The 19,268-nt window shown below is 43.7% G+C and overlaps 1 protein-coding gene across 9 annotated transcripts in view; it reads right to left on the minus strand.

Moving 5' to 3' along the window:
• The window catches only part of FHOD3 (formin homology 2 domain containing 3), a 492,791-nt gene that overhangs the window by 144,111 nt on the left and 329,412 nt on the right, over nt 1–19,268 (minus strand). For all 9 annotated transcript variants that reach the window (XM_033177891.1, XM_033177890.1, XM_033177884.1 and 6 more), the window contains one exon: nt 12,007–12,245. In XM_033177891.1, the coding sequence (XP_033033782.1) occupies nt 12,007–12,245 (239 nt within the window). The remainder of the gene's footprint in view (nt 1–12,006; nt 12,246–19,268) is intronic.

Here is a 19,268-nt window from a genome sequence, read left to right on the forward strand (position 1 = left end):
TCTCTCTGGGGAAGGCAGGCTTTCCTTGGGATGGCTGTAGTCACTCACTTATTCTATTTACTTAACAACCCCTGTGCCAGGTGTACTTATGCTAAGCAGTTCATATGGTTCCCTTCTTCAGTACTCACAGGAACCTCTGTGGTAGGGACTATGAATATCCCCATCCACAGATGAGGAGCTGAGGCACAGGGAGGTTCAGAAATTTGCCCGGGATCACAGCTAGTAAGCCAGAATTGAACCTATGAAGTCCAGCTCTAGTGTTCATGCTTCTAACCACTCTACTGTGCTACCTCTGTCTATGAGAAATTCTTTGTGGCTGGAAAAAAAAATGCCTCTTCTCTTTAAGGACTGGAAGAAGCCATTAATCCTTCCATCTTTAGATTACTTCCTGAACACCATCAGCTCGTCTGATGATATTCACGTGCACAGGATGTCCACTACTTCTCATCCCTTGTCCTGTCACTCTCCCTGCGCATCTCACCAAAGCCCCATTCCCACTAGCAAACTGATGAAACCATGATATAGGGTACCACGAGACATATTTGGATCATGACTACAGCCTGTGTTAATCCCAATTAGTCGCTGAAACATAAAAATTACCTCATTTAGAAACCATAAATATTTTTTCAACATGAATATGATGCTTCTGTCATCACCATCAGCCCATTAGGTATAAGCTGGGCACAAGCATGACCTTCTCCAGGTCTCTCTAACTGGGCCTTCTTCAATTTCCAAAGCCTATTCCCAGAAGACTCCCTTGCAAAATGATTCACACCAGCATCACCTCTGCCCGGATGGACTTTCTGGCTGTCAAGTTTGGCCTCTTCAACCTACATGTTCAGGGTTTCATTTCCCTATTTGTTCAACCTTCATCAATGAAGAGTTACCACCAGGCTGCCTCCACAGGCTCTTATCAAGCAAAAATAATCTCATTTCTCTTTCCATGGCTGGATTTGATCAATCCAGCTTAGTACTCCTTAGATAGTCTCTGCTCCATCTCCAAAGGGATCCTGGGAGTTGCAGAGGGCTATATAGAGACAGATGCTTATTCTCTAGCTGGATGATGCACACCAATGCCTGTGTGGACTGCCAGCAAAAACCGAGCCTTAGAAAGTGCTGTGAACATTCAAAACACAGATGAGAAGGTGCATATTACAGGAGATGTGGGGTTTGGACAGGTCAAAGGGAAGCTTGGCACTAAAAGAAAATTCCCAAAGCAAGTAAAACATTCAACTAGAAACTTGAACATTTCTGTCTGAGGTATGTTCACCTCCATTCCCAAAGTAAACAGCTTGTTTCTTCCAGCGCCCTCATACCACCTAAGTTCACTCTAGCCTGAGAAACAGTCACACTTGATGATAAATGATCATCAAGTCAAGGTTCATTGACTTGAAATGTGGGTGATGGTCTCAGTTTCTTCATTTCATGAGATGAAAGTTCTGTACATTCTCTTGCAGGTTTTCCCTACCACTTCTCTGCTCACGCAGTTTATTTTTCCTGGGTTAGGGCCTCTAAACCAGAGCTTCAACCATCACCTACAGGTACTGGAGTTCCAGAAGTGCCTATCCAACTGACTATGGGAATTTCCACCTGCCTGACCCACAGATACATCCCAGAGCTTACTGACTGGCCTGGGTTACTGATTGCCAGAGAATCACCTCAAGCCTCTTTGTCTTTGTCACCATGCAATCTAGTCACTGTCCTACAAACCACAGCCTCCTGCATTCTCATCATCTCCCTGTACTTTCCCTTCTCTCTGCCCCTGCTTCAGTCAGGCCCCCTCCACTCCTTCCTGACCAGCAAAAGCCCTGCACCAATCTCCTTGTGCAGCCTGCTCTCCCCCAGTGAGCTCCCCACACTGTGCCCAGAACACTCCTGCAGAAACACTACCCTGATTTTCACTTAATCATTTGAAATTCATCAGTAGCTCCACTTGGCCTTAAGGATAAAATTTTGCCAATTTCTTCAGAACCTAGAAAGATCCTCAGATTCAATTTAGGAAAGTTCAAACCCACAAGAAATTTGCAATCTGGTCACAGTGAATATTTGAGAAACCAATCCTTCCCCAGATATTGGGAGCACTGCAAAGTAACTTCTTCCTCATGCTCCGGTGCCTCTGCCTCTATTCAGTACAGTCTCTCCCATTTCCAAGCCCACTCTCCCAGGCCACCCTTTGCTATTGAACACTCGGCATGAATCTCTTGGACACTGCTGAATCACTGGCTGTATTCCAATCATACTTTTTTCAGGAGGTCACCACCCTTGTCAGTGAATCCCATTTATAACACGTCACTTACCATCAGATAAATCTTCCCAAGTAGCTACTTGCCACTCATGGTACCAGTGGTTGCTAATCTGGCTGTTGTGAAATCCTCTAGCATGTTTATGCGGGTGCACAAAATATTTTCTCCAATTCATGCCCATATTCATTTAACAATTATCTTCTTTAACAGAGTAATATCCGTGAATGCTCCAGGGCATGGATTGATGATAATAACAGCACTGGGCAAAGCACATATTTGTGTTAACTCTCCCACCACCGTATTAAGGAGTACAGGCACCATCATCCCGAGTTTACACACAACCATGCCTATGCTCCCCCCGCCCCACCTCACCTGCTGCTCTTTCACTGCACACGGCCAGCCTTCCTCCAGGAGCCAGGGCTGAGCAGGTCACCTGAGCTGCAGATTTTGTAGATTAACGTTGTATAACACCTCATCTCACAGTATGTCTTTTGCTTGCAAATAGATTGCTCATTGCCAACTGCTTCCAAGAAAGAGATAGGGCTGCTCTACTATTCTGCTATTCTACTGTAGACCCAGGATGAATTCTCTAATCCTGGCAATGAAGTTTTGTGGACAAAGCACGGGAAACTGTGCTGCCCTAAAACTTAGACATGTAAACACGCCTCCTTCCTGTCAAAACATGGGAAGATGAGCTCACCCCCCAGCACAATTCCATAATTAGTCTCCCCGATTTGCCCACTACTTCCTGTGGCTGGTGGAGAGATGCCAAAACTCTTCTTCACTCCTGCAGGAAAACAGAAAACAACACCCCTCCAATTGCCTCCCTCCAGCTCTCACCCCAGAGGCATAGCCCCAAGGCTTGGCTACCCGCATCCTACCACCTGCTAGGCCACTAATTGGTATGCATCAGCTATGAGCCCTCAAAAAGTGAGGATGGCTTAGGTCTCTGCTCCTCCACAGCCTCCCGATAATTGATAGTTAACTGTGGTTTCCTTTTAAGTATGAGTTTCCGTTCTCTATATCTTCCCTTACTCCATCGCCAAGATAGTGGTTACTCATGACTAACTGGAAAGCCTTGTTCCAGTGTTGCAGCTATTGCTCTGAACATTTTCAGAAGTCCCCTCTATAAAATGTCTTCAATGTCCATTCATGAGAAAAACAAGCAAATCAGTATGATTTCGGGATCAAAATCAAACAGTGACTAAAAAACAATACAGCTTGCTAACATTACCAAGTTCCAATAAAACAATTGCTGAGTGATTTTTTGCTTTCTCAACAAATCTAACTCGTCCTCAAAAGATAAAACATTCTCATTACTGAACACATTCTATAGACTCAGAGAGTAGTTTCAGGTATGTTAGGTTTTCAGTGCAGGCTATGGAACCTGACTGCCTGGGTCCCAACCCAGCAGAGCCTCTGTAATCTGAGGACAAGCTCCTTAATCTGTGTCTCGGTTTCCTCACCTGTAAAATGGGGATGATACTCCTACCTTGTTCATGGAATTTACAACACATGTAAAATTGTTTAGTCCAATAGCCAGCACAAACCTAATCCTCCATAAATGCTGATGTTAGAGTACGTAGTTAGGCAGATATAACTAGGGAAGGAGAGTGTCCCCCCACTCCAGGAATGTCAGGTGACCATCAAGTGATGGTCTGGCAGTTGTTAAACTGTCTCTTTAAAATAATAATTGGTCACAGCTGGTGCCAGGGAAAGGCCGTCTCCTAAGAGACAGAAAGTCAGTGATCAGCAGCTTCCTGTTAAGATCTCAGGAGTTCGGTGATTGGGCTCAAGCACGTGCACTAAGAGGCAAAATGGCAGAGTTTAACTGGTATATGACCTTCCTCTAGGACCTCTAGGAGCACTGCAAGATAAGGGGAAAATGCCTCAAGTGAACATGCACACAATTTCAGTAAACACAGTGCACATGCAGCCCCTCCCAAGTGCCAGCAGGGCACTGCGCATGCAGACAGCCCACCCCAAGGGCAGAATCGGGGCAGAAGAGACACAAACCCTGGAACCACATCAATGTATAAAACCCCAAGTCAAAGGCCAAAGAGTGCACCTGGATCTCTTAAGGTGCCTGCTTGGCCCTCTTCCAAGTGTATTTTACTTTCCTTTGTTCCTGTTCTGAAACTTTTTAATAAACTCTCACTCCTGCTCAAAAACTTGTCTTGGTCTCTCACTCTGTCTTTTGCCCCTCAGACAAATTCTTTCTTTCGAGGAGGCAAAAATTGAGTTGATGCAGACCGGTACAGATTCGCCACTGCTAACATTGGCTCCATCCCTACCTCTTCCATTGCTTACCTCCTAGGCATTGAAGGAAGAATAGCATAGCATTTTCCCAGGACAATGCAGAGGCTACAGTTAAAAAGAGGACACACATTGCTGAGCAAGCATGATGCCTAAAAACCACATGGGACAGGACTCACAAACTGGACACCATAACAAATGTATTTAGTGCATATGATGAGAGGTATCAGAAATTCAGCTAAAAGACATTTGAGAGACAGAAAAAAGGTCAAAATATTAATTCTAAAATGCATAAAGAATACTTATATTCTACTTTTGAATGTGAAGGTTTCCATATTAAAAATAAAGACTGGTTGTAGGTCAATTAAAATAGGCAAACCAGGAGAAAAATGAGCAAAGAATATTTACAGGCAACACTAAGAAAATGAAATGTTAATAGCTAATGAAGCAATTAAAGTTGTACAGCCTCAGTAGTAATAAAAAATGCAAATTACAATGCTGAGGCACATTTCACTTTTCAGTACTATAAAAATTCTGAAAATCTCCTAACATTAAGTGATGGTGTGGGAAAATGGTGAGTCATATGCTGATGGATAGTAAACCCATACAGCCTTTGTGGAGAGCAATAAGGCAATATCAATATTTAAAATGTAAATGTCCATAGTCTAGAATTCTACTTCTAAGAATCTAAGAGTGCTAATGCTAACATATATACACAAACATGTGTATGTGCACCAGTGTGTATGTTCATTACAGCAAGTTTGGTATGAGAAAAAAAATGGAACCAAGCCACAGCAAAATGAATGACAGCATCATGGTATTATGGTATATCTATATATTGGAACATTAGGCAATAATTTTTTAATGTACCATTAAGCAATAATTTTTAATGTACTGACATGAAAAATATAGATCCAATAATAAATAGTGAATGCAATTAATGCATTTACTAATTGCCAAGTACTCAGCATATATTTATTTCCACAGAATAACCGAAATAAGGGTTATTTAGGACAATGGTGAGGACATGGACTCTGGAGCTAGACCCCCTGAACTCTAGAACCAGCTCCACCATATATTAGCCTTGGGACCTCGGGCATGGTACTTCAACTCCCCATGCCTCAGCTTCCCCTCCTGTCACACAGCAATAACAGTACTTACTGAAATCTAGAACCAGCTCCACCATATAGTAGCCTTGGGACCTTGGGCATGGTACTTCAACTCCCCGTGCCTCAGCTTCCCCTCTTGTCACACAGCAATAACAGTACTTATATCGTGATGTAAGAGCAAAAATGGAGTTTATACACTTGAAGTGCTTAATGTAATGCCTGGCAAATGATTAAGCACTCTATAAAGGCTACCTGTTGTTGCAGCTGTTATTGTCATATTCATCTCTGCACTATATGGTACAACTCTCTTCATTTTACATCACATAGGTGGCATCACATCTTTAAATCCTATCATTTTTATTTAAAAATATAAAGAGGCCGGGTGTGGTGGCTCACGCCTGCAATCCCAGCACTTTGGGAGGCTGAGGTGGGCGGGTCACGAGGTCAAGAGATGGAGACCATTCTGGCTAACACGGTGAAATCCCGTCTGTACTAAAAATACAACAAATTAGCCGGATGTGGTGGCAGCCGCCTGTAGTCCCAGCTACTCAGGAGGCTGAGGCTGAGGCAGGAGAATGGCGTGAACCCGGGAGGTGGAGCTGGCAGGGAGCTGAGATCGCGCCACTGCCCTCTAACCTGGACCTGGATGATGGAGCGAGACTCCATCTCAAAATAAATAAATAAATACATACATACATAAAGAGTTGCCATTTATTCAGTGATTACTATGAGCCAATGGCCATATATAAATTGACACACAGCTATTTTGGGAGAGCTGGGTTCTGAACTTGCCCTCCTGTGCTTCAATACCTCCATCCTATGCCCAAGACCACAGTGATTCTAAACACCCCTCTCGTGAGGATTTGTGAAGACTGAGTGCTCCCCACTTCTTAGGAGCAGTGGTGTGCTCTCTGCCAGGTGCAGGCTGAGCTTCCAGTGCTGGTCTCTGCACCCTGCCCCACACCAAACCCCTGCCAGGCTTCTCCCTGCAGCTCAAGTAGGCTCTCCACTGCCGTATCAGTACTCCTGGCCTGCAGTCCACCTGAGCGTGGTCTGTCCTGCTCCTGGAACCAGCTGAGGCCAGGCCACATCTTCTCTCTGCTGCTCAAGGGTCAAGTATGTCTGTAGGTCAGACTGCTGTGCTCCCGATTACAAGGTCAAGGCTTGGTCACAACTCCTGACTCCCACAAGACCCATTTATATATCCTTATCACTTTGCATTTATTAGAAGGAGGACTTCTGTGCAACATACATTAGTCAATTTTTCTGTAACCCTAGCTTAACTTACATGGAAAAAAATTAGCAATTCTTATATGTAACTTTTTTCCTTCCTGACTATCAGTTTAAAATATTGGCAGCCTAGAGGAGAGCTGCCCACTGCTGCTTCTCAGTGCTGATTCCTCGGCTCCACTTGAACATTTCTAGTGAGACCGTGCTGGGTTCCTCTTCCTCTGAACAGGTTCGTGAAGCCTGGCTGTAGACTGTCACACCTCTCTTATACAATCATTGTTCTCTCTTGCCAAGTTGTTTTATGCTGGTGTCACATTCCATTATGTCAATTTTTTGGAGTGATGGATGTGAGTGAGGCCAATGAGAACTGGATATGTTGGCATTTCAGTTACTGAGAGTAACATGAGATTCAGTCAAGTTTTGGTCCCCTAAAAGTGTTCAAGCATATTTCCTGAGAATTTGAAATGCAAAACTTTGCTAAATGGACTTAAAATCAAAAAAAGACTCTGTTGTAAACCATGTAGTAGCCCAGAGTAACCAGTCAGCTGTGAAAGACAATTCCTGTCTCCTTTGAGAAATACTGTTTCCATGACATGTGTTTGTAAAATACCAATGGATTTTCTTTAAACTAGAAATATATTCTATAGATCTGTGTTTTAGCTGATTATATTCTCTGAAAAAGAGTGAATTTTGACCCATGCACATGAACATTTAAAGTAGGTGCAGAGCTCCAAATGCTTCTAAGAAAACTGCCCTTTCCAATGGGCAAAACACTATCTCAGCATCCTGTGGATTATATAACCAACGATCCACCTTTCCCTAAGGCAGAATTTCCCAGATTCAACACTACTGACATTTTAAAACAGATAATTATTTGTTTGGCAGGGGGCTATCCTGCACTTAGCAGAACAGCATTCCTGGACTCGATCCACTAGATGCCAGTAGCACTACCCTGTCCCAGCTATAACAACCAAAAATGTGTCTAGATGTCTCCTAGGTGGCAAAATCATCCCTGGTCAAGAACCACTGCCCGAAGGGACCACTGAGACGAGTCCCGGCCTGCACAGTCCAACCTTCCCTGGACTTATCACACAGTCCCCTCCTCTCCATATGTCCCTCAATCTGGCTTATCTCCTGCCCTTCTCCAACGCCTCAATCTTCGGCCTCTGTGCTTTGGGAACTCATGATTAGCCATCAGCAAAGTCCCATATAGTCTCAATCTCTTCACAGAATTTTCCTTTGACTTCCTTGCTCTAACAGCAAATCTAAGAATACTGTTCCCCATAGCCCTCACACATAACACGGTGGATTTTTCTCTCATACGCCACATACTCCCCTTTGCCAATTAAAGGTCAATTTCCTCCAACCTCCCTCTAGAAACCCAGACCCCTGGGACAGAGGTTGGCAAACTACAGCCTGTGGGCTACATCTGGCCTACCACCTGTTTTTATATGGCCTGTGAGCTAAGAGTGGTTTTTTCACATATTTAATGGTTGAAAAAAAATCAAAAGAATCATATTTCATGACATGTAAAATTCAAATCTCAGTGTCCATAAATAAAATGTCACTGGAATGCAGCCATGCTCATGCCGGTACCAGTGGCTGATGGCTGTTGACATGCTACAAAGGCAGAATTCAGTTGAGTAGTTGCAATAGAGACCGTCTGGTACTCCAAGTTTAACATATTACTTGGCCCTTGACAGAGAAAGTCTGCAGACCCTGCTGCTGAGGCATGTGGCACTAGTCTGGACCCTCCACTCCCTAACCAGTTGTCAATATCCACTATCTGCCAGGTCACTCTTCCATGTATATTAAAATATACATATGACTGAAAGCTGCATGGCACAACTGTTAACATTAGTGACTACATGAAGTTCAAAATTACTTCTATAGTTCGGAATGTTGTGTGGAAATCAGCAGGATGAAACTGAAAGTTCACGTGTTAAGTCCCATGCAGTGTTTGATATCAGAAAGACTGACACACAGAGCAGGAAGCAGCCCTGTTTTTGTCAACAGAGGAAGAACCAGGATAAGCAGAATAGTTCAAGGGCAGATGGGGTGCCTCAGGAAAGAGAGCACCCATGCCTGGAAGGGTACCCCATCTCTTGGGAACATGACAGAAAGGGCTCCTGCTTTGGGCTAGATAAATTTTAAGAACTTTCTAGTATTAAGACTTTTTTCCCCTTCCAATGAAATTTGTAAATTTCAAGTGCAAAGATGAAACTCATTATGACACACACGGTCCCATAAAGATGTTTTTAGTTGACCAGTGACCAATACACTTGTACCTTATTGGGCAAATGCTCAGTGTGGAGTTCAGTTTCTTAAGAAACCAAACCAAACAAAGCTGCGTTCAGGCTCTTATTAGTCTTCATTAGAATTAAAGCACATAGCTAGCTTAAGTCTACGGGGAGACTAAGCATTTCTCCTTTTCAAGTCTTGAATTTTTGTATTTATCTCAAACAAAAAAAATACCTACAAGGTATGTAAATCAAATTGTCTCTCTAATCATCTCGCTTGAGGAATATGTTTAGGAGTGGTTGGCTAGGATGTGGTTGCCTGGGAAGGAGTCTGCATACTTTGGACATTGAGAGCCAAGGGCCCAACCCTTGGTCATAGCCCTTAGTCCTATGATTTGGAATAGGCACTTAGCCCCCTCTGTTTTCTCACTTGTACAATGAGAATAATAAAACCTGTCCTGTCTGAATCTTACAGAGGATGATCATGAGAGTTAAATTCAAACGATACAAAAGGGCCATCTGAGTGGAGACTGCCCTATATTTTTTTAGAGCAATATGAACCCCTTTCTAAAACATATTTCTCCCTTCTTTACAAAAGTTGGCATCACTTGGGTCACTGAGTTATAAAATCTAGCACCAAATCCTTCATATGTGGCATCTGCAGGCATGTTGCTACAAGCTAGCGTTAGGTGCAGTCGGGGCGTTTGCAGAGATGAAGAGCAATGTGCATATAAGTACATGAGGCAGCTTCTGTGTCTTTCAAAGTATGCAGGGGACAGAACATAACGAGCCACTTGACTCTGAGGTAGTTTTGAGGCACAGATGTTGAGCAGGTGACTAAGCTATGCAGGAAGAAATCATTTCCCATTCTGCATTTCACCACCCCTTCCCACTATCTCACTCCTGGCTCCTCAAAATCATGCCATCACTTTGGGGCCACAGGCAAAACCACTCCAACAGGCTTCATAAAAGAAGTCACTTCATAATCATCAATCTAGATAGACAAAACGTCACCTGTCCTTACCAGCTGCAAAGTATATTTTGCTCAAATGCCACTAAATTAATACTGAAGTAATAATTCCAGTAAAATGAAATTCCAAAAAGAATGAAGGAAACAGCATTCAGAGTGGCATCTCTGGCCTCCTGTTTCAGATCCTACCGAGCCCAGCACTTCAAGACTGTGAACCGTGCCCAGGATGTTCCACTTCCATATCACCATACTTACCAGCCTATTGCAAAGCATTGTCGTCTGAACTCACAACACAGGAATCCTCAAAAAGTGTAACAGCAAGAAACAGACAAGGAACAAACATGACAGAGCAGGAGAACACCAAGTACTACTGACAAGGTCCACCTAGGTCCTGCCCTCAGCATCTTGGGTGGTTTTATAAATAGGCTTTTTCTCAGATGATTGTGTACAGTTTCCTCAACTCTCTTCATGTTAACTTTTCAAGCCAGCCAGAAGAGAGCTTCAAGGGCTTTTTCTTTGAGAACTGGCTGAGTTTCTTTAAGATTCTAGATCACAAGATGCAACGCTCATGGTAAAGATTGTTGTTCCTTAATATGTTTAAAAGTTTAGGTCTTCTTTTCACTAAAATAGAGCTTGTTTTACACAGACTTTCAAACATAAAAACCTGTAGAGAGAGGGCATCTGGGGTTACGAGGTAGAAGAGGGGTGTCAACATGGACCATGGTTGCACATCTATCTCAGACCAATGCCTTCCTCCTCCTCTTGGGATAACAGGCATCTGAAGGCATGGCCTGGGTCCTGCTCAAATGATTCCATGGGTATCAGATTGTTTGGGGCACCTCTTGGTGCTGGTGGGGTATTCCCTTAGAGATGGAGAGGAGGGATATATCTTGATCACTCTTTCTTAAGGTCATCTAACTTATTCTGAGTGATTTTCTTCTTCATAATGTAGCCTGGTGACCCAAATTTGACTCCGAGGAGGATCTCTATGGTGGGGGAGGATGATCCAGCCAAGTGATATGAGCACTTCCTGCTTCCAGACTATCAGCAGCAGGATGGGAATGTGTGAGTCAGCCCCTGTGGATTTGGCTGGCAGGAACTGGACCCTGAAGTCCCTCATCCCAGTGACCTCAGAGCATTAATTTGGGAAGATACAACTGGATCCAGACCCTGGAGCAGGCAGGCCAGCCTTTTGTTGTACCTCTATACTATAGAACCACTCTGGGTTTGGCAGATTTTGTCAAACTGTATACTTTAAATACATATAATATCTCACAGGATTGCCAATCGTTCCATTTTATTCTATCTTACCATTCTCGCTCTTCCTCCCAGCCCAAAGGTGAGGCTCATAGGGACAGAGATCATACCTTTCTATTTATATATCTTCATGGCTTCGAGTAGTCCTGGCCTCTAACGTACACTCAATAAAAATGTTTCAGACTAAATGATGGAATTAGTATGTACTGAAATATATAGAGACAGCTATTTGGAAACCCCTATGGGTTTGTTTCTGTTTAACTAAAACCAACCCAGAGATACCCCTGTAATGTCAAGAGTGTTGCGAGACTCTTCCAACCTCACATTCCTACAGTGGCATATCATTTATTTCTAGGCCAAAGTTTTGTGTTTGAAGTCTTTTCCATTTGATAAAACACAGCTTTTTTGAACAGATATTAACTGAGATAGTAAATAATACTTTTTAAAAACAGGTAGCTGAAAAACAGTTCCTGGGACTAATAACATCAAGTCTGTGAAAGTTGCCAGGGGCACCCTGTGTGGGAAATGCCCTGAGATGTTTGGCTGGTGGTTTAATGGTTGAGAAGAGGTAGGGAGTGATGCTGGGGTGGGGGTTGGTGGGGGACAAACTGGCCAGCGGGGAAGGGAGAGTGGCAGGCACCTGTGGGCTCTCTTTTGGATGGCATCCTTGCACCCCTCTCCACTGCCAAGTTAATGCTTACTTTTCACACATATCTCGCACTTGGCTGGGCTTGAAGCTGGGAGCTGACTGGGAGCAGGGACTGGTGGGGGCCGACAGGGTGCTCTTGATGCTCTGCACTGAGTGCCTGCGGCTCCTTCTGCGGTCCAGGCCCCGGTGCTCACCCCCGCCACTGGAACACACGCTGGCCCTCCTCCGGTCCCGGCACCCACTGGGGGGTGGCTCCGCGGTCTCATCACCATCCTCGTGCCTGAGCGCCACCTGGAAAAGCAGAGCATGCCCAGTGCAAGGTCAGGCTTGGCATCCTTTCACAGACCTTGGGTGTGACTCCTTTTCAGGATTGCCCTAATAGGGATTTTTAACTCTGCCTTCCCAAACTGTATGCCTCAGCTTTCCTGCCAGGTCTTCACAACCACACGTGTCCAAGCCAAACTGGACGTGCCTGGAAGGCAATGGAAGATGCCTGCCACTGTGGGTTCTTCCCATCACAGACATGAAAGGGGCAGCTAATATGACCAGTGAGTCTGAGAAATATTTTTGTAATCGGATGGGATCTAACTAACTCTGTACCCCAGCATTTCCATTTCCCGGGCCTTCATCTCTCCCTGCCCACGCTTGTCTCTTGTCTGTCCCATGAGCCTGAATCCCTCCTGAAGCCTAGTGGTGGTCGGTTCCCAATCAGTCTCGAGCTCGCTTTCCCAAAGAAGGTGCTCAGAAGTGGCCAGAGCCACGAGATCCAGGTGAATGGGAACTGGCCTCACCCATAAATCTTTCTAAGAGGACTAGTGCAAGATCAGGTACTGTTTAATTTCAAAATCTTGGCTGACAGCTACTGTACTATCAGGCTATCTCAGCAGCCTGGGTCAGGGTTTGGGGTGGAGCCTGTAGTTTTACCAGAAGCTTGCACACACAAGTCACAAAGACACACAATAGAAAAAGACGACTCCTAGAATAAAGATTTGTTTTAAAGTTTCCTAAGAGTTATGCATATTTGTGCAGAAAAATAACTGTCTTGCACTTTGCCACTCCGGCTTACATGGGGAAACGTGAGCCAACTGGCCCATGGTACTCTTTCTTACCCTTTGCCTTTCTCCAAGGGATATTTTTAGCTCTGTGTCTACATGGTGCCCTCTGCAGAAGATCAGCTTTTCCATCTCTTAATCTCACTCTGTCCTGGATCTTACTCCATGGCTTTCTCACCTCACATTAAAACTGTCCTTCTGAATAACTCTCCTCCACCTCTCTTCTAGCATGCAGCTCTGCTCCTTATCCATGATCACTCTTCCTAGCCACGGACTCTATCTCTGGCCTCTAATTTTCATGCCTATGCCTACATTCTCTAAAACTGGACGGTAGAAACAATACAAGTTTTGGTGTCAACTAGACCTTGGTGTGCATGCTGGCTGTGCCACTAATGAACCAACGTGCCCTGTCATAAATTACTTGCACCCTCTCTGGCTCACCAAATGAAGGTAATAGAATTGCCCTTGCAGGTTTGTGATGAGAATCAATTACATAAAGGTAACTTGTGTAAAGCATCTAGGGTAGGGCCTTCTCTGTGGTACGCAATGAATATGGCTGCCTTCCCCTATCCATGCTCTCACAGGAAGTGACCTAATATGCCCATAAATTCCCTAATCACACAGAACTGGTGGGTGGGGCCACCTCACAGCCCAGATGGGCCAGGCTCAACTCAGTCCAGCAATCTCTCTGACTTGGCAACCATGGAATCACACAGTTTCAAGTCCCCAAGCATGCAAGTTCTCCAGCCTTGTGGGTGTTCTTAGTCACATTTCACAACCCAGTCCTTCCATGTGAGAGAATGGAGAATATAAAGACTCAGATAGCTAACCATAGTATATGGCTTTAACATCACCTATCTGCAGAAAACCTGGCTATTGCAAAATCAGTTGCCCTGATGTGAGCTTGGCTGAGGCAAGGCCAGGTTAGCCACTGTCATCTCAGTTCACAGGGACATATCAGCACCTGAGATACACAAACTGTTTACCAGGAGTGTATCCACCCTTATCTGCCCTACCCTGTTTCCACCAGCTCAAGCTTTCACAAAATCTCTTCTGTCTACATGCCAGATAGATCTTATAACAAACTCTTATACGTGAAGATAATTTAACAAACTTTTGACTGTTTTATTCCCCTAGAATTCACCGAACATAATTTTTTGGGAGGTTTGAGGCAAGAATTGATAAAAGTTAATCTACAGCTCTATCTTTGCAAAATCTCATTGGGAATTCTGTTTCCTAGGAGTCTCCTTCTGCACTGTAACCACAAGAACAAAAAAGAAATTAAGCATTTAGTTAAGCACGTATGTCATCTCAACTTTAAAACTTTAAATGACATTCTCTGGGGAAAAGTTTGAGAACAACCACATACGTAACAAAGGACAGCATTTTTAAATGTTTCTAGCCAATGATTTTTTCATTTCTATATATAAAAATTCTAGACCATTTGAACTTATTCTGACCTGATGTGTTGATTCTGCTTCTTATTAAGCACACATTTGGAATGATAAGATTAGGGGCTAAAGTAGAGTTCAGATATTTCTAATTCCTTGTCTAACCTCAGAGATCCAAGGATCAAGTAACGTTCTACTCACAAGTCCTTTCAGAGAGGCACACAGCATGCATGAAGTGAAATCCACTTTAACTGCCCTTTGTCAACGAAGGTAGAGATCACCAGAAAGTTTGAAGGACAAGAAAAATCGGGAAAAATTATCAAGGCAACACCATAACATGGAATGCAGTTAGGGCTTTCTGAAGTTCAGATAACTGACAAAACACCAAGCTACTTAAAACAAAAAGAGTGCATGGAGGGAGCAAATGGGCCACAGAATCTTGGTAGACCCAAGGGTAGCCCTCATGCTTGGCAGTCATGGACAACGTAACAAGAAATTGGAGGCTGCTGTTCACTCATGGTTTTGTTTTTATAATAAGAATTCTAGAGTCACCAACGCCCAGTGATGACAAGAAGAGAGACTTTGTTTACACACGCAAGGCTACGGTGGCATTTCCAAATGCTTTGAGTTCTAGTGAGTACTACTGCTTAGAGTCAGGAACACTGGGAGCCAGAAAACACCTAGAGAGTATGGCTTTTAACCCAAGGCTTATTCAGGATCTGTGGTTAAGAGTCAGACCTAATCAAATACAGCACAATGAGTAACCTCTGTGGGAACACAAAGTAAGATAGAGCCAGTCCTGAAAGACCTCTAACGCTGTCCCAAGTGATGGAGTGATTCATTTGTTGGACCTCTCATCAAATACCTCTAACTCTTTGAATTAAATGTAGAATGCTGTTTGTAAACTAAAAACTTGGGCAAGGAGCAAGTAGGGTCCAGAATCCAGCCCTGACGGCTTACACATCCCCAAGTAACCAAGAAAGCAGTTAGGGGCAACTTAAGGTGACATCTATACCCACTTCTACCAGTCTTTGAGGCCACTGAATGATCTGAACATTCTTAAGAAATGTTTTCTTTTTATTTATTGTAATAAAAACATTCAACATGAGATCTATTCTTTTATCAGATTCTAAGTGTACGATACAATATTGTTAACTAGAGGGATGATGTGGTATAGCACATTTCTACAACTTATTCATCTTGCATTACTAAAACTTTACGCTTGCTGATAGGCAACTCTCCTTCACCCCCTCTCCTTAGCCCCTGGTAATGGCCATCTTACTCTCTGCTTCTGTGAGTCTACTTTAGATACCTCATATAAGTGAAAACATACAGTATTTGTCCTTCTGTGACTGGCCCATTTCACTTAGCAAAATGTCCTCCAAGTTCATCCAAGTTGTAGGAAATGTCAAGATTTCCTTCTTAAGACTGAATAATATTCCACTGCATGTATATACCACATTTTCTTTATTGATTCATCCATCATTAGACATTTCAGTTGGTTCCACACCTTGGCTATTGTGACTAGTGCTGCAACAAACATGGGAGTACCAGTATCTCTCCAAAATCCTGATTTCAATTCTTTTTGATGAATATCCAGAAGCGGGATTGCTGGATCATATGGTAATGCTTGAACAGTTTTTTTTTTTTAACTTTGTACTGTGGAAATTCTCAAACATACACAAAATACAGAGAAGAATACAGGCTGTGATGTGCTCATCCCCCATGAAAGTTCAACAATGTGGCCTGCTTTGGCCAATGGAACATCAACAAACATGATGCACACAGAAGCTTGAAAAGTGTTTGTGCATTGGGACTTGCCTTTTTGAAATACTGCTATCATGGGAAGAAATGTGGGCTAGGCTGTTGAAGACACATGACCCAGCCAATAGCCAGTACCAAATGCCAGGCCAAGTAGATAAACTAAGGCCATCTTAGACCACTCAGCTCACTCAAACCACTAGATAACTGCAGCTGAGTGAAAACTTCCCATTTGAATAAGGCTCAAATTCCTAACCCACAGAATCATGAGCAGGGATTGTTGTTTTACACTACTAAGTTCTGGGGTGTTCTGTTATGCAGCAAGCGATAACTGATACATACTTTCAAGCACTTCTGACAAGGAAGAATCTTCAGAGACTGGACCTATTAATTTCTCTGAACAGTAATAGTTATTTCTTGTCCTCTCCAGTCTTCAGCCTTAAGATGCCTGACCCCTTACAGGGACACATTTTCAGAACCCAAAGTTAGAATACATAATCTGACAAAATATTTTCTTTTTCATTTTGTCCATTTAAGTATGTGAAAAATCATATGAAGCTATAAAAATTCAAATGAATTTAATTAAACATGGATCAAATCACCTTTCTGAAATGGAGTTCAATTACATGAAATTGGGCCTGATTCCAGCAAGTCCAAGACATAATAGCCACCAGATGTTCTTCTCTATTAGGAAGAATTCTAGAAGCCTAACCAAACTCTCTGCAATTGCTTAAGAACATTCAGTCTTTTGTGAAAAAAAAAAATATTGGTTCTGCTTGTAGGATTTGTTGCTGCCCTTGCATATAGTGATGTTGGTTGTCTTTTGGCAGTGAATATATTCTTTAGATGCATTAACTTTCAGAAAGAAATAAAAATCCCAACTCTGCCAGCTATCTAAAGGATTCAGTTGTCACAGCTTGAGTTATTACGCAGGGCATCTGCCCCTTAAAGTGACTGCTTTCCAACTGAATAGCATCCTTCCTTCATTCAACTCAGCACCTGATAGACACTATCATGAAATGTGTGACATTTGAAGGAGACCTCTATTCAAGCACCTACCGAACTTCTACTGTGGGCAGCTGTGCTGCTGGGCCTTGGGGCTAGACAGAGGTATGAGACATATGGCTTAGAGTAGCTCAAAGGGAAACAGGTCGCACGTCCTGAGGAGTGTTAAATCAGAGGTGTGGACACAAGGCAGCACCCTCTCATCAGTTATGAATGGCAGTAAGGGGACAAGCAGCAGGAGTCCCTTTCATCTTGCCAAGGAGCCTTAGGGAAAGAGATGACATCTGAAGTGACTGCAGCAGGAGGAGTAGGAGTTTGATAACTTGAGAACAGGAAGGAAAAACACTCCAGACAAAGAAACGGAATGGACAAAGAAAAGTTCCCCAAAGAACCTGACTTTCATGTTCAAAAACAGGAGAAGTTGAGTGTGATTGAAACTTCAGACATATCTTGGGAATGGTGGAGACGAGGCCACAGAGGCATGAAGGCCTCAGAGTATGGAGGGCCCTTGTACCAACTCAAGGAATTTTGGTTTCATCTTGCTGGTCATGAAAAGCTCAGTCATTCATTCATTCGTTTTCTTAAAGGAGAGAACAGCATAATGAGATTTGACTTCCAGGAGGATCACCTTGCTTGCAGCTGGTGAAGTTTGGAATGAGGAGATGGCCCTCATGGGATCTCAACGGCCCCAGGCTCTGAACACGCTGCTCTCCAGGCCCCACCCCTGCAGTCACCCAGCCTCCTTTCAACCCCTGACACCTGCCATGCTTGACCTCCTCCAATGCTCTCCCTCATTCACTGTCTTTCGTCAGGCCATCATCTCAGATAGGCCTTCCTCCCTTGCTGCTGCCTCACTTTCTGGCCCCCACCTCATACCATCTCTTTTCTTCATAGACATGTACGCTCTGCTTATGAACGTTCTTGATCACTGTCTGCACCTCATTAGAGTATGTGTCCCCTCAGGGCAATGGTCTTGTCTGATGTGCTGGGTCACCAGGGCTAGAACAGTACCTGGCATACAGCAGATACTCAATGAACTTTTGTTGAATGAACAAAGTAATAGACAAGCAAATGAATAGCAAGATCATGCAATACTTCAGGCAAGAAACAACGAGGGCCAGGGCTAAGGAAATGATCACAGGAATGGAGAAAAAGCACAGTTTTCAGCAATCAAACTCCTAAATATGGGGACACAGCAAAGAGAAAGGAGTCCAGTATAGCTCTGGGCTTGTAACTTGGGAAACTCCACTGTTTGCAGAGGTGGAGACATGAAGAGTCCGTTCAGAATTTTTGTTTTTGTTGTGGAAGAAAAATAAAGGGTTCATTTGGGGCTGGTTGCATTTCATGTGTGGTTTTCAGGTGATCATGTCAGATCTAGTCAGAGCTTCCTTGGCACGTTCTAAGTCCTCTGCACCATCCTCTGCTAGGGGAATCGGCTACCTACTTGCCTTAGACTAAAGAATGGAGGTTCTTTGGGGGCAGGTACAGATCTTTTATCTCTGTATTTAGACCCCTAGCAGAATATGTCACATATAGTGGTCTCCAAGTACATGAATGAAATACAAGATGGCAAGCAGGCATAGAAAAAGGAAGGTAGAGAGGCAACCAGCCATGGGCCCCAGAAGAAAGCATGGAGTCAAGATAGTGATGAGCCCCCAAGGCTGCTGACTTCACTGGGACGAATACAGGAAGACAACACAGACAGAGAGGAGGGCTGATAAGGACACGTCAACACTGAAAGGGAGGCGTGAGAAACAGGATCCAGGGAGGACACTAAGGGGGAGCAATCAGAGAGACACCCTGGAGACATCTGGACACACAGCAACAAAGCACAATGTGCAGGAGTGGTCAGGAATTCTTTTATGAGGCTAGTATAACAGTGATGCCCAAACTGACAAACATAGCATACAACAAAGGAAGAGGAAGGGGAGGTGGCAGGGATGGAATGCGGAGGAGCTAGCTGCTACACACCAATCTTACTTACAAATACTAATACAAACATTTTCAATAAATTAGTACCAACCAGAATTCCAACAGCACCTTTTAAAAAGAACACATCACTGGCCAGGCGCAGTGGCTCATGCCTGTAATCCCAGCACTTAGAG

The sequence above is a fragment of the Trachypithecus francoisi genome, unplaced genomic scaffold (genome assembly GCF_009764315.1).
Source record: "Trachypithecus francoisi isolate TF-2019V2 unplaced genomic scaffold, Tfra_2.0 Lachesis_group19, whole genome shotgun sequence".
NCBI lineage: Eukaryota > Metazoa > Chordata > Mammalia > Primates > Cercopithecidae > Trachypithecus > Trachypithecus francoisi.